The 15,888-nt window shown below is 38.2% G+C and overlaps 1 protein-coding gene across 1 annotated transcript in view; it reads left to right on the forward strand.

Annotated features, from left to right (window-relative positions):
• LOC126108377 (histone-lysine N-methyltransferase eggless-like) overlaps positions 1 to 15,888 on the forward strand; it is a 112,698-nt gene that overhangs the window by 51,124 nt on the left and 45,686 nt on the right. The window contains exon 10 of the mRNA XM_049913590.1: positions 4,857 to 4,999. Within this exon, the coding sequence (XP_049769547.1) occupies positions 4,857 to 4,999 (143 nt within the window). The remainder of the gene's footprint in view (positions 1 to 4,856; positions 5,000 to 15,888) is intronic.

A 15,888-nucleotide genomic window follows, 5' to 3' on the forward strand; every position in this document is an offset into this window, starting at 1 on the left:
CCCACACAAGGGATACCAGATAGAGAGAGCCACTTATTGTGAGGACAAGTGGGGAAGAGAGAGTAGGAGGGCAAAGGTAGCATGTTGTAAGCACTGTGCCAGCTCCATACCTGACAGGGTAGGAGAAGAGAATGAGAAGTAAAGATGGTTTAAGAGGAAGAGAAATGAGAAGTTAAATGAATAGTGCAATTAGAAGCTAGGAGAGCAGAAAAAAGACAAGGAAGAAACAAAAATGGAGAGGGAGGAAATATTGCCATGATTGACTGACTGACTGACTCCATGACACTATGGTCCTCTGAGGACCTTGGCCTCCTCAATCACAGATTGTCTCGGCCTTCAGCAAGCCTGTGCCACCTCCTCACTCCCACTGCTCTCGGGTCAGCTTTCACATGTTCCAACCATCTCACACACAGCTGTCCTCTCCCTCTTCTACCACCAGGATGTCCCATCATCATCTTCTTTGGGAGCCTTTCTTCTGTCGTATGCTGGACACGTCCTAACCATCTTAGCCTTCACATTTTGACTGAGATTACCAAATCAGGTTCTTTGTACAGAACCCTTACTTCTTCATTAGTCTTAATTCTCCATATCTCACCTTCTTTTACAGGACCAAAAATCTTTCTAAGCACTTTCCTCTCCAATATATTTAGTTTCTTCTCTAAAACCTCCGTCAGTACCCGTGCCTCGCTACCATAAATAAAAACTGATTTCATCACTGTTTTTTACAGTGTCAGCTTTAGTTTCCTACTTAGGTTCTTACTTTTGAGCATGGTATATAGTGCTTTATGTGATCTGTCGGCAGCCTTAATTCGATTTGTTATATCTGCCTCCACTTTGTTTTCTGTGTTATTACTGAGCCAAGGTAAATAAAGCTATCTACTCTTTCAAAGTTGTACCCTTCTAGCTGTAGAACATCTGTGTTTCTTCTATCTCTCTCAGTTATCATAAACTCAGATTTCACCTCACTAATTTCTAAACCAAGGTTCTTGGCAGTGGCTTCAAACTCTTTGAAGGCTGATGTGAGGCTCCCGTACTTCTCGCACTTATTACTCATCATCTGCATAGGCTAAGATTTACAGAAGTCTACTGTAAATATTGCCTACTGCATTTGTGGTTATTGATCTTACTGCATTTTCTAATACCAGCTTGAATAGGAATGGTGATAGTGGGTCTCCCTGTCTTAGTCCTTCTTCTGTTGGGAATGATTTTGACAGACATCCCTGAACTTTAACCTAGCTTTTGCTGTTTTCCAGGGTCATCTTAGTTAATTTTATTAGCTTCATAGGAAATTTGAATGTCTTCATTGTTTCCCACAGTGCTGATCTTTTAACTCTGTCATAGACCTGTTTAAAGTCTATAAAGAGATGTTCTAATCTTACATTGTATTCGTAAGTCTTCTCCAGCATCACATGTACTGTAAAGATATGGTCAGCCGTAGATCTCCCGGCTCTAAAACCTACCTGGTACTCGCCTAGAATCTTTCCTGCTCTTCTACTTACTATCTTTGTTCTAGCCGTAGAATGGATTTTATAGACAATACTAAGCAGAGATGTTCCCGATAGTTCTTACACTGCATGCGTGATCCTTTCTTATGTGTAGGGCAGATGGTTGCTAATGTCCAGTCCCCTGGCATTTTCTCTGTTTCCCAGGCCATTGTAATTATTTTGTGTGTCCTCCATACTAATATTTCAGATCCGTGTTTTATCATTTCTGCCATTAGCAGGTCATGTCCAGGAAGTTTATTATTCCCAAGTTGCTTTATAATTACTCAGCTCTTCTATTAATGTAGGTTCTGTGTCCACTGCATCATCTCCTCCATCCACCTCTTGTTCTTCTTCAGTTTCTTCTCTAGCCCCTCCATTTCTTTCTTTATTTATGATGTGTGTGTTTGACAGTAACACTTCAAAATGCTGTGCCCATGTTTCCATTATTTTTCCCTTTCCATCTATCAAACTGCCTGTCTCATCTTTCAGCATGTCCACCCTTGGTTGATATCCTCTCTTTATTTGTTCCACCCCATAAAAGATTTTCCTCCCCTGCTTATTTTCAAAGTTCATCTGTATTTCATCCATCTTTTGTCTTTCCTGTAGTCTCTTTTTAATCTGCGCTAAATTCTTAGGTACCCTTCTCTTCTCTTTAAACAAAGCCATATCATTTTGTGTAGGTCTCTGTAAAATTTTTTGTTGAGCTTGATTTCTATCATCTAGCACCTTTGACATCTCCTCATCAAACCATGTGTTTCTATTCTGTTTTCCTCTTTCTCCAAGTACCTCTTCAGCTGTTGTATTTAAAGCTATCTTTGTTTCCTCCCATAGTATCCTTTCACTCCATCCTGCTGATCTTTTCAATTTCTCTTGCTCTTTGTTCCTATACTCGTCCTTCTTCTTCTGATCTTTGAGCATATCCACATTGTAGACCTTACATTTCTCCTTCTGGCTTTAACTGCAATGCTTTCTAAGATTTCAATTTGTACCAAAATATGGTCTGAGTCAATATCCGCTCCTCGGCGGCTAATCACATGTAAAATAGATGCATGCTGTCCATTTAACAGTATATGATCTATTTGATTTCTCGTCAACCCATCTGGTGATATCCAAGTCCCCTTATGAATGTCTTTGTGTGGAAACATGCTTTTAATCACTAGTCCTTTGCTAAAAGCAAATTCAATCAGTTTCCAACCATTGTTATTTGATTCCTTTACCTACTTTAGCATTACAGTCCCCCAGTATAATTTTGACGTCACACTTTGTCAGGTTATCATATACTTGCTCCAATTTCTCAGAAAATTCTTCTTTCTCTTCTTCAGCTGCATCTTCCATTGGTGCATGCACACTAATCAGTGACAAGTTGGAGAATTTAGCTTCAGCCTCAATTGACATAATTGCTGATTTATTATTTCATATTTTACCGTGACGTGACTGACGGACTTCTTTACCATAAAACCTGTTCCCAATCTATTTTCTTCTTCCCTGCTATTGATCAAGGTATAATGCTGGAGATCGACCACCTCTATTTGGTTCCATATTATTTCCTGCAATGCTGCAACATCAATTTGGTACCTCAATAATTCTTCCTCGAGTTTCCTACTGGCTCCCGCCTGAAAGATACTTCTTACATTCCATGTTCTGATATACCAGAATAGTTGCTGTTTGACATGCCTTGGTTGTCATAAGTTTGGGACAGTCCGGTTCTCTCTATGAATTGGTTGCTGAACAATGAGATTTTTTTTTCTGATATGGTGTTGTTAGCCCCATGATCAACCCCCAACCTGGAGGACCTGGATTTGTATCGGGTTTACTCCCTTAGGGAGACTGGCTTCACCATGCCTCTAGAGCCCTCCCTGCCCTGTGTTGTAGCAAATTGAAAATGACAAGGAAAAAGGATAGGCTTAGGGTAGGATAGGACAGGCAACAGGCATGGTGGTCATTGTGGGACACACTTCGTCTGGCTCCTCCCCTTTGGCCTGTCTGGCATGGGTGACCCTGCCGCTACCGCCGGCATAGCCCTCCGGATTAAGAGCACAAACCTCCTTGCCTGCACGGACAGTGCTATGCTAAGGTGGTGTCCCTTGAGAAGGGGAAAAATTGCCATAGCAAGAGTAATAAGAGTTGACTTAATTCCACTTCTGAACCTTCCTTTATTTTCCTTCATTGCTGCACCAGTACACAGATTGAACAGAGAAGACAGACTGCATCCCTACATTACACCCATTTTGATCTGAACACTTCATTCCCTTACTTTATCAAATGGTTTGTTTGGTTAACAAATCCTGTGAAAGTGTCTCAATTTTTCCAGCAGTTGCTTCCATATTGGAGCTTTACGACAGGAGTACTTCTCTGTTGTTTTCATCTTTCATAAAGCCAAACTGATCTTCATCTAGCAGATGCTCAATTTTCCTTTCCCTTCTTCCGTATATCTCATTGGCAAGTTGGATAGGTGAGCTGTCAAGCTGACACTGCAATAGCTCTTGTGTTAACCATTTGTTGATATCTTCAGGATTGTATGAATGATGCTCTTCCTAAAGTCCAGTGGTGTGTGTCCTGTGTCACAGATCATGGACGCTAACTTCAGTCATCTGGATGCAATTTCCCACAGAGATTTTAGAAAATCAAAAGGAATATTATCTGCCTTGTCTGTGTTGACTCAACCTCCATTAACACTAACCCCTATGATTTCTATCCAATTGGTTAATTTCATTATTTAGTATATTGCTGTTTCACCTTCTTAATTACCCCCCCCCCCCCCCCCCTAGTTTTTCCTGTATACTTTTACTTTAGCATCCTGGTTCTTAATTCTATGCATTTCCTCTCTTTTAATCCATATTTATGTCATACCCTGTCGTCTCCAGACCGAAGCTGACATAGTGCTTTCTTTGACCTCCACCATTCATTTTGCTCTCTCATTGTTCACACAACAGGTGAAACCATCTCAACTTAGGGTCCTAATGATGTGGCCCTCCCTCAGAATCTTCTCAATGTGTCCCTCTTTTCACAATGAGGAAGAAATTAACAGTTCCAAAAGTGAAGTAATTGGCAGCACTCAAAAATTCATCATCTGAGATAAGTACTGGGTAGCCATTCTGTCCCCTTGTAATTTTACATTTCACAAAAACGTTTAAATTAAATATAACAAGGTCAGTTTGTTATGAGTTATTATTCTCAACAGCCTTAAACTTTCTGCCATATGTTGTTGTGCTCTGGTCTGTTATGACTACACCACCTGTATGTGAGGGAGTGTGCAAGACTGTTATGTGATAACACTGCCATTTCATAAATTGTTGTAAATATTGTTCTTTAGTAAATAAATTCATTCCTGTACATTAATAATTATTGTTTCACAACTCTTTTGTTTTGTAGGACAAGAAAAAATGTACTTGCTGGCAGCTTACAATGGAAGGAGCTAAATATAACCCAGAAAATACGCTGTTCAGCCAAGAGGGTTACAACTACAAGCGTCTCTATGAGCCACTCATAACAGGCATCTATGAATGTAATTCACGGTAAGAATATTAGCTTCCATACTTAACAGTGTCTCCTATAACTACCCAGTAATCAGTCTATGTGTGTGTGTGTGTGGGGGGGGGGGGGGGGGGGGGGGGGGGGAGATCATCTGTGACCTACAAATTCAATTTTTTTTTTAATTTTTTCCCTGAAATTCTACTGTGTTTTTGTGAAGATTCTTCAAATAAATAAAATGGGCACTGTAGAAACGTATGCACCAGTAATTTAGTTGGAATGTGTATTAATGAACTGAACTTATACTTCATAAGAAATTAATCAGTAAATGTATACTTCATCTAGTGTAGTGATGCAAGGGCTTGTTTCCTTTTATGGTGTATATATGAAAATGGTGTAATTTTTCTGTAATGTTCGCAAGGTTACGCATTCCAGAAATCTATTCAGAGTTATATGCTGAAAGCTGTGGTCATAGTGAGTAATGGTAAATTTTGATCCAATTTACCAATAAAACTGAAGATATTCTTGTGTTCTTGAGATTATCATATGTTGCAACTTGTCAAAAATATTTTTTTTTACAGTCATATTGACCAACTAGGATCACGTTGACAACTTCAGTTCCTCTTCTTCCTTTGGTGTTGTTTACTATTTTTCCAGTATTCCCTCATTTTCTCCACATGAAGGTTTTTCCTTTCTTCTGTCCACATTGTTCTTGATTTTTTATTTCTTCTGCTTTTAAAGCCTTCCGAATTTAGTATTTTATTTTTAAAATGGTTTCTTTCTGCTATTTTTGATTCTTTGATGTTGTTTCTTTCTAGTTATTTCTTTACTTCTGTAATCCATTCTATTGTCGATTTCTTCTTCCAGAAATATAGGAGTATTTGTTTTGTTAGTCTGTTTCCATTCATTTGGTAGAGTTGTCCGAAAAAGGTTAATCTTCTTTTGGCCATTAGTTCAGATATTTTCTCTATATTTTTGTAGATCTTCTCATTACTTCTTATTTTCCAACCATCTGCAGTTTTTATTGCACCCATTATTTTTCTAATAATCCTTCTTTCCAATACCTCTAGTTTGTCCATCTTATAGATCATTGTTAGGCATTCAGTTCCATATAAACATTCTGGTCACACTACTGTGGTGTAGTGTTTTAGTTTTGTTTTTCTAGATATACATTTCTTGTTGTAAATATTTTTGGTCAGACCACATGCTCTTTCCATTTTGTTAATTCTTAAATCTACTGCAGATTTTTCTAGCCCAGTCTGTTGTATAGTTTCTCCAAGATATTTAAATGTATTTACTTGCTCTATTTACCTATTTGTGTTTCTATGAATTTTGTCACATTATATTTGTCATGAATTTTGTTTTTTCAGCTGAGACCAGTTGTGTTTGCTATTTTTTCCAGATGGTTTATTTGAATAACTGCTTCTGTCAGGTTTTCTGAAAGTATAGCAAAATCATCTGCAAAAGCCAAGCAGTTTATCTTAATTCCATTTGTTTTACTTCCAAAGTTATTGGTTCAGTGTTGTGATTTTTTAGCTGTGAATTCCTTATCCTTACAATTTTTTCTAGAACACAATTGAACAGTAAAGGTGATAAACCATCACCTTGTCTAACACCAGTTTTTATTTCAAATAGCTGAGATACTTTTCTCATAAATTTGACTTTAGATATTGACCCTGTTAGTGTTTCACAAATTATATTTGCTAATTTTGATTTAAGACCAAATTTTCTAATGACCTTATCTATTTTCTCTCTGTCTATACAATCAAATGCTTTCTTGAAATCAATAAATGATACTATTATTTGGTTGCTGGTTAACATTCTATGGCAAATTGTTGACTTTAAGTAAAAAATTTGCTACAGGCTCTTCCCTTTCAAAAACCACCCTGATATTCTCCCAGTTGTTTGTCTAAAGTATCTACCACTCTGTTCAGGAGAATTTTTGATAATATTTTGTATGCCACTGGCAGAAGTGACACACCTATGTAATTATTGACATTTTGCTTGTCTCCCTTTTTATGTAGCGAGTAGAATAACTCTTTTTTTCCATTCAACTGGAATCTTTTTATTTTTCAAAATGTTCTCAAAAAGCAGCTGTAGATCCATTATGATTTTTGGTTGTGACCACTTCAATAATTTTGCTGTAATGTGGTCTTCACTGCCTTTTTTATTTTTATTTATTTTTTATTTTTTATGGCTTCATGAATTTCTAACTCTCTAGGTGGGAAATCTTCCTCTAGATTTTGAGGTGTCACTGGAAATTCTAATTTATCTGTTGTAACTGCACAGTTTAACAGCTTTTCAAAACATTTTTCCTAAAACTTCATCATTTTTTTGTTTTTTCATCCCATTTTCATCTTTGAAACTAACGCTTGGTGCCTGATATCCTTCAAGTATGTGTTTAAAAGTTTGGTAAAAATTTCTAGTATTATTTTTGGTGAAATTTTCTTCTATTTCAATAAGCTGAGAAATCTCAAAGTTTCTTTTGATTTTCCGGTTTATTTTTGATGTTTCTTTTCTCTGTTGTCTGAATTGTTTGAGGTCTTCCTCTTTTTTCGAACATTTCCATTTTCTCAATTTTTGAGCTCTTTGTGTTACTGCTTCTTCACACTCGTCATTCCACCATGTCTTCTTTTTATTCTTGGCCAATCCTAAAGTTTTCTCTTCTGCTTCAGTTATTTGCATCTGGAGTTCATGCCAATCACCTTCTTTACTTGTCTCAATTTCATATCTAAATTTTTCTGTGTTTTATTTTGTAATATTAGCTCTAGTGGTGTTGTATCTGGTCACTTTCTTGGTCGCCTTTTTTTGTTTTAGATGGGAGGAATTTTATTTTAATCTCAGAGCGATAATGCTATGAATTGAATTCCCCATTTCTGACTATTTTAACATTCATAATTTTTGTGATATAACTTTTCGATATAGCTACGTGATCCATTTGAAATTTCTGATAGGTTTGGATTTGGATGTCTCCGAGTTTTGGCTTTTCTTGGTAGTTTGCAGAAATGTGTGGACGTGAGTTTTAACTGGAACATTTTACACATATTAATCAATCTTTCACCATTTCTGTTTGTTCTTGAGTGTGCTGGATATTCACCTACAATAGTCTTAAATTTCTTTTCCCTCCCAGTTTGTGCATTGAAGTCACCAAGAAGTGTTTTAACATTCTTTTTAGGTATGATAGAAATTTCAGATTCTAAAAGATCCCAGAATTGATTTACTTTCTGCAGACTTCTGCTGTTGTCAGCATTTATAGGTGCATGGCAGTTTATGAGGGTTTAACTTTTATTCTTGCACTTTATTGTTAACATGGATATTCTTTCTGAATTCGATCTAAATTCTGTTACACTGTCTATGATTTTTTTTTTTTTTTTTTTTTTTTTTTTTTTTTTTTTTTTTTTACAAAAATTGCTGTTCCAAACATGAGCATGTTTTCCATTATTCTCACTGCTGGTTTCTCTTTATAAGTTCTATAATGTTGTACATTCTCATCTAAGAATCATGTTTCCTGGACTGACATAACTTGTATATTGTTCTTCTACAGAAATAATACTAATTCCTTTTGTTTCCCAAATATTCAGAAGAGAATTTACATTTAATGTTCCAAAGTAGTACTTCTTCTAGAACTGGAACTTGGAAGGCTTTTCAGTATAGTCCATCTCTTCTTCACCGCAAATGTTGGGGGGACTCCCCAGAATCCTAGGTCCCATTGCATTACATGATGTAATGGTGGATTCCTCATCAGAGTTACCACCTGGGGTAGAGCATCCATTGTGCGAACTTTCCATTTTGGGACTTGAAGCTGTAAATTGTAAAGAGTAGGGAATCCAAAGTCATCCCTGAATTCCAAAAGTAAGACCATGTTGTTAGCCTGGAATATTACTTATTCAGCTGCCACTAACGTCTGGAACAGATGCTGTCGGGGTGCTGCCACTAACATGTGGAACCGTTGTGCCCTCTGTCCATTTTGGCCTCGGACGAGAGGCTGCCTCTTCCGCCACTTCCACTGTATAAAAGTCCATCTTCTCCGTCTTTGCTGCCATTGAGGTCTTCACCATATCCCTGGCAAGGGGCCCTCACGATGTACTATCACCCGGGCCATGTGAACCAAGGTTTTTTAACGAGATGTTACTCCTCCCCCTCATTCTTTCTCAACCGGGCTTGGGACCTGCTTTGGTGGAGTTATGTCAACATTTTATTATTTATTACTTTTTGTTTCCATATTTTGTTTTCCAAGATTTATTGACTGGGCACCTCACTTATGGATGTCTTCTTTCCTGTCTGTGCAAGTAGCCCTAAAGCTATTTTCAAGTCACATAAGCAAATCTTGGGCACCACACTATCACAGATTAATTATGCTCATGTGGACCTCATCCTGAAAGAAAGCTATCAGATTATCCATGTAAAATGAAATAAATGAGTTGATCCAACATTGGTTTTCTGTACTGTGGAATGATTTTTTATATTTTTATTACTAAGCATGATTTTAGATGTATAATATGTTGTAATGTGAGTCAAAATGAAGCAAAAGAGGACCTGTGCAACCAGAGAATTTATGTTTTAAATAACTGTAATTAAGTTTGTATGCCATGTGCACTTTGTTACAATAGGATAAGTAAAAATAAACTTGCTCCCATCATTCCCAACTGTACTCCCAGATCCAGTCATTAAAAGTTTGTGGACAACCATTCAGCCATCATTAGATGGTGCTGATGGTATGAAGTGTTTGCTGTCGGCTTGCAGTATTTACACCTGCCCTTCCAGAGTTAAAACCTCACGGGCCCTGCAGCATGCTTAGTGGTGGGTGTGTGTGAGGCTGTGATGGTAGGGGGAAGAGTTTCAGTTGCCTTTCACCTGCTTTCTCTGTAACAGCTTACATCTGGATGTCTTGTTTTGCTTCTACGGAGCTTACTATTGGCTTCAATGCCTTACTCAGTTGGAAGCCAGTGTCATTGTGGTTTAAATATATGACATATGAATTTCAATTGCCTTTTTGACAATGTAGTCCTAAAATTTATCGCTGGTAGCCAGGACTTTCATTTGCTGATAATTCATTTTATGTCCATTTTAAATGCTATTGCAGACTTTTAGGGCTGCAGTAAGCAGGTGGGCACTCATTTTTTACATATTGATCTTCAGTTGTGTGGATTGTTTGTCCTATATAAGTTTTTTTGCATTCCTATAGAACTTGGTCAATGCAGTGTTTTCACAGTAGTCTACTAATTTTTGATGACACGTAGCCAGCAAACAATCCGAAAGCAGTGTTTTCATCTTTCATGCCATTCTTGGAACTTTTCATTGCAGATCTATCTGAATCTGTTGGTTATTGCACCGATTCTAGTGGAAGAGAAATTCTAAGTACCACAGCTCAACCCTCAAACTTTGTTCATTTGAGATGGAACATGCCTTGTATATTAGTGTGTTGAGAATGCTGTTCTTCTGCAAGGGATGGTGGCAGCTGGAAGCATGGAGATATGCTTGTGTATGCATCGGCTTATGATGTACACTGTGGGAAAATGAGCTTTTGGGCCTATGCTCAACTAGAACATTGAGAAAATGAAGTTTGTCATCTCTTTCTACGTCCATTGTAAACTGGATGTTTTCATGGCTGGAATTCAGATATTCTAAGAAATTTTGTAGTTGTTTGGATCCATATTGCTAAGTGACAATTGTTGTCAACATACTACAAAAAAGAAAAGAAAAAAGGGTTTTAGCTCAGCAGGTTTTGGTGCTATATCCTCAAAGAATTCCACGAACAAAATTTCTAAAACTGGCAAGAGAGGCATGCCCATGGCTACACTATCAGTCCATTGGAAACAAAATAAGTCAATGTCAGATCATGTCTAGAAGGTTTCAACTCAGAGTGAACTTCCGGCCGATTAGTTTTATGGAGTCTTCCAAAGGAACATGACTGAAAAGCAAGACAACATTGAAGCTGACCATAATTTTAGACTTCTGCCCTTTTAACTCTGTCAGCTGACAGATGAAGTCACCCAAGTTTTGTATGTGACATGTACACTTGACAACATGAGGGCCCAGTAACTGGTGTCATAGCCATGAGTAGCCCTCTCTCACCAGCTGCAACAAATCTGGCCATGGAATATTTAGAGGACAGAGCACTGGGAACTGCTCAAGCATCACCAATTTCTTTCTTTCAGTACATTAGTAGTAGTAGTAGTAGTAGTAGTAGTAGTAGTAGCAGCAGCTTATTCATCCAAAGACAATTTACATTGCACGAATTTCATCAGAAAAAACATAGTATACAAACATAAACACACACACACACAGGACTGTGCAAGGTGGCACAGTGGTTAGCAGTTGTTTCCCTAAATCACTCCAGGCAAATTCCGGGATGGTTCCTTTGAAAGGGCACAGCTGACTTCCTTCCCCATCCTTCCTTAATCTAATGAGACCGATGACCTTGCTGTTTGATCTCTTCCCCCAAACAACACACACACACACACACACACACACACACACACACACACACACACACACACACACACACGTACGTATGTATGTTTAAGGATGTGCAGGATCCTACAAATACAAGGATGCATCAAACCATACACAAACTCACATTCAAAATTGCACATACAGGTTTGATTAATTATATAAATGAATTGAAAAGATATTTCACACAGAATACTTAGTTTAGATTTACATAAAAATGCATAATAGTTGTAACACTTCTGTTCAAAATTCTAATTTGGATCATAGGAAACATTTGACTGAAAATGCTGTTGACATTGACATGGCATATAGTACATCCACTATAATAGCAGTTTGTCATTAGAAATTTGAATATTGATTCCTTAAAAATGTAAAAATTTTGTAATTTCTTTTATCTGTGTTGGAAGTTCATTGTACAATTTAGTACCATGAATGTGGTTTTTTCCCCCTACACTACAGCCCCATTTACTCATTTTACATGGATGTCATTGCACATTCTTGTATTATGTGACTGCAGATCTGAGTTGTTTTCAAAATTGTCAGTGTGCCTTTTCATATTAACTACATTTTTGTATGTAGAGGAATAGTAAAGGTAGAATATTTAGCTGGTTTTAGTAATTGCTTGGATGGTGTTAGGCTTAAACTGTCAGTAATTATTCTAATAGATCATGTTTGTGGTGTAAAGATGGTTTTTATATTTGTTTTATTATGACCATGGAAATTGAGGCCATAGATAATAGCAGTGTGAATGTAAGCAAAGTGGACAATTCTGTTACATTGTTTACTAGTCACATCACTAAGTACACATAGTGCAAAACAAGCAGAACTTGTTAGTGAGGTAGTGGATGTGGGGTTTTAACTTACATTTTAATCTCTATGGACACCTATAAATTTTCTGACAGCTACTCCCGTAACTTCTTTATTTTCTATTCTGAATTACAGGTCATTTTGTGACTTTGTTTTTCTGTAGTGGATATAATTATTTTTTGAAATATTTAAGATCAGCTTGTTCCTTTAAAACCAATTTTGTAAACATTCCAAAACTCTAGTTTCAGATGTTGGCAATTCTTGATTTGTATCAGTTACAGCAACATTTTCATCACCAATGGACATGATTATAAGAGTACCATTGATTGCAATGTTGATGTCATTTACATAAATTAGAAATAAGAGAAGTCCTGGAACAATTGGTACAATCTGAAAACCATATCTGAAAGAAATACTTAGATATGATGACACTTTCGTCATTTGGCCACTTGAACCTGCCAAGCTACAGAATTTCACAGAACATCAGATTTCCATTGATGAAAGTATATAGTTTACCGTGGAAACAGAAAAGGACGACAAGTATCATTTTCTCAACTCTAATTCAGTGTAGGCCCTACAGTTTGTTTGCACACAGTGTGTACTGTAAACCAATGAATACAGATTTATACCTCCATGCCTCCAACTGCCACCATCCCTTGCAGATAAAGAATGTCTTCAGCACGCTAGTACACAGGACATACTCCATAACAGATGAACAAAGTTTACCAGAGATTTGTGCCACCTGGAATGTGTCTTCCATGTGAATGAATGGATACACCATCTGGCAGATTCAGATATATTTGAAACACACAAGCCATAGAATGACATGGAAGATGAAAACCCAGAAGGAGAAGGTAAGAAGACCACTTTCATACTGTTTGCTGGCAGTGTATCACAAAAATAATCAATTGTGAAAACACTACATAATGCCAGTTTTCCACCTGTGAGCCAAAATACAAGTTTTAATGGTGACAGTGAATGACAACCTAGCTCTCAAAAAAGTGAGGATACACTCAGTTCCATATGAATTTTGAAAAACTTATATTGAACAAACAATTGACACAGTTGATGATCAGTGTCTATATGTGCCACATCCGCTTAGTGTGGCCTAAAAAGTCTGCAGTAACAGAATACTGAATTGAAAATGACATAAAATTAATTACCAGTAAACAAAAGTCTTGAGTATACCAATAAATTTTGGGACTGCAGTTCCAAACATGCAGCTGAAATTCATGTGACTCATAATTTAATGAAGATGGACACTGCTTCCAACAGAATCATTTGCATAGGTATCCTTCCCCCATAATTTGATTATTACTCTCTACACAATGAAATATAATGAATTTTGTTTGAGAAGAAATTCAACTTTTTGGGCAAGTCAAAATTAATTCTTTATTTGTCAATGAAAATCACAATCCAACCCGTCCCCAAAGTAGCATTCTTACTTTTTTTTTTTTTTTTTTTTTTTTTTTTGATATTACTAGACACCTCTGTGTTACTTCTACATTACCAACATTAAATGAAAATAACACATTTCTTTACAACCTTACTATGTCTTCCGATAGCCTTCCCTCCCCCGCCCTTCTTCCAACCCCTACCACAGTCATGTCCACAAAGTTTGCCCATGCTTCATTTTGTCTCTCAGTCTCTCAGAAATCCCACGAATAGGACTGTTAGTGTCAATTAAAAAGTTACCTTCCAAGTTGTCAATTTGAATAAAAAGTTCACAAAGAATCCTACGCCGATTCCATGGTACATGATGCTATTATCTGATCGGTGCCTTATAAAGAAGTTAGGCAACATGCCCTTCAGTTGGAAAATCCAACTCTCGATGAAGTCCTATCCATTGCTCAGTCTTCTGAAATTTCTCGCGCCGCTGGAGCACAATTAGAGGCATGGGGCGACATCGGGGAAATACAACCTCTGTGCAATGTTGACGACGCGTGTGGCGTGTCCCCGCCAGCCGACGTGACCGCAGTACGTTGCCAAGCGCAGCCTCGGCCTAACCGTAAACAACCCTCTAAGAAACTGTAGCAAAACCCCCGGCAACTTCCTTCATGTCCGCGGTGTTTTACGAAACATTCACGGGAGGATTGTCCCCAACGTTGGGCCGTGTGTCACAAATGCAAAAAAAAAGGGTCATGTGTCATCCGTTTGCAAATACGACTGCATAAATGATGTTCATGAACATGACGCTGATTCTGATTCTGTGTTGTCTGTCAATTGTACTTCTTCCCTTTCAGGGAAGTTATTCCTCACTGTCCAAATACTTGGTCGAGATGTTTGCATGCAGGTGGATACTGGTTTTGCTGCCACTATCATCAGTTTTCAGACGTATCTTCAATTGGGTTCTCCAATCCTGTCACCTGTCACTAGGCAATTACGAGCTTGCAATAAACAGATTTCTCTCTTGGGACAATTTGATGCTGAGGTATCTTACAAATCTGTCGTTCGCACTGTTCCCATATTTGTGGTCAACCATAGTAACGTGGAGAATCTTTTTGGTTTCGATGCCTTTCGCATTTTTGGGTTCTCCATAGATGACTCTTTCAATATCATCTCTGAAGCTATTCCTTATGCTCAATTGGATGCAAACGACTTTGAAGCTCATATCATGCTCAAACCCACTGCTCGCCCTAAGTTTTTTAGGGCTCGGCCCATTCCTGTGGCCCTTCGCGATCAGGTCAAACGGGAGCTGGATCGTCTCACTTCTTCAGGGGTCTTGCTTCCTGTCACTTCCATTGAGTGGTCCTCTCCTGTCATTGTCGTTGCTAAGCCAAATGGCGATATTCGTCTCTGTGGCAATTTCAAAGCCACTTTAAATGCTCAATGCCTTATCGACACTTATCCTATGCCTCGATCTGAAGAATTGTTCACTAAACTTGCAGGAGGCCAGTATTTTTCTAAACTTGACGTGTCAGAAGCTTATCATCAACTTCCTCTTGATGCTGCTTCCCGGCAGTTTCTGGTCCTTAACACGCCTTTCAGCCTCTATCAATATCAATGATTGCCATTCGGGGTTGCCAGCGCCCCTGCTCTCTTTCAACGATTCTTGGAACAATTATTGCTCACTGTCCCTGGGTGTATAAATTACCAGGATGAAATTGTTGTCACTGGCTCCACCACTGACAAACACCTTCAAAATCTCCGCACACTTTTTCATGTCTTACAGGCTGCCGGTCTTAAGTGTAATCATCAGGAATCAAAATTTTTGCAGGCATCTATCACGTACTTGGGGTTTCAACTCTCTCGGGATGGTATTCGTCCGCTTCAGCAAACTGTCACTGCTATCGATGCCCTACCTCACCCTACATCTGTTAAGGAACTGCAGGCCTTCTTGGGGAAAATAGCACACTATCACAAGTGTTTACCATCTGCTGCTTCGGTGGCTCAGCCGTTGCATCACTTGTTGCATAAAAACATGCCTTTTCACTGGTCCGCGTCGTGTGATGCGGCTTTCCAGAAATTGAAGACTATGCTGAAACAGGCCCCGTGCCTGGCTATTTATCGACCTGGCCAACATCTTGTTCTTAACATGGACACCTCTCAATGTGGGGTTGGTGCAGTCCTTGTGCACCATTTTTCTGACGGTTCTGAACAACCCATTGCTTATGCCTCCAAAACGCTCACGGACGCCCAACAAAAGTATTCTCACACTGAAAAAGAAGCTTTG

Source organism: Schistocerca cancellata, chromosome 11, assembly GCF_023864275.1.
Source record: "Schistocerca cancellata isolate TAMUIC-IGC-003103 chromosome 11, iqSchCanc2.1, whole genome shotgun sequence".
NCBI classification, from domain to species: Eukaryota; Metazoa; Arthropoda; class Insecta; order Orthoptera; family Acrididae; genus Schistocerca; species Schistocerca cancellata.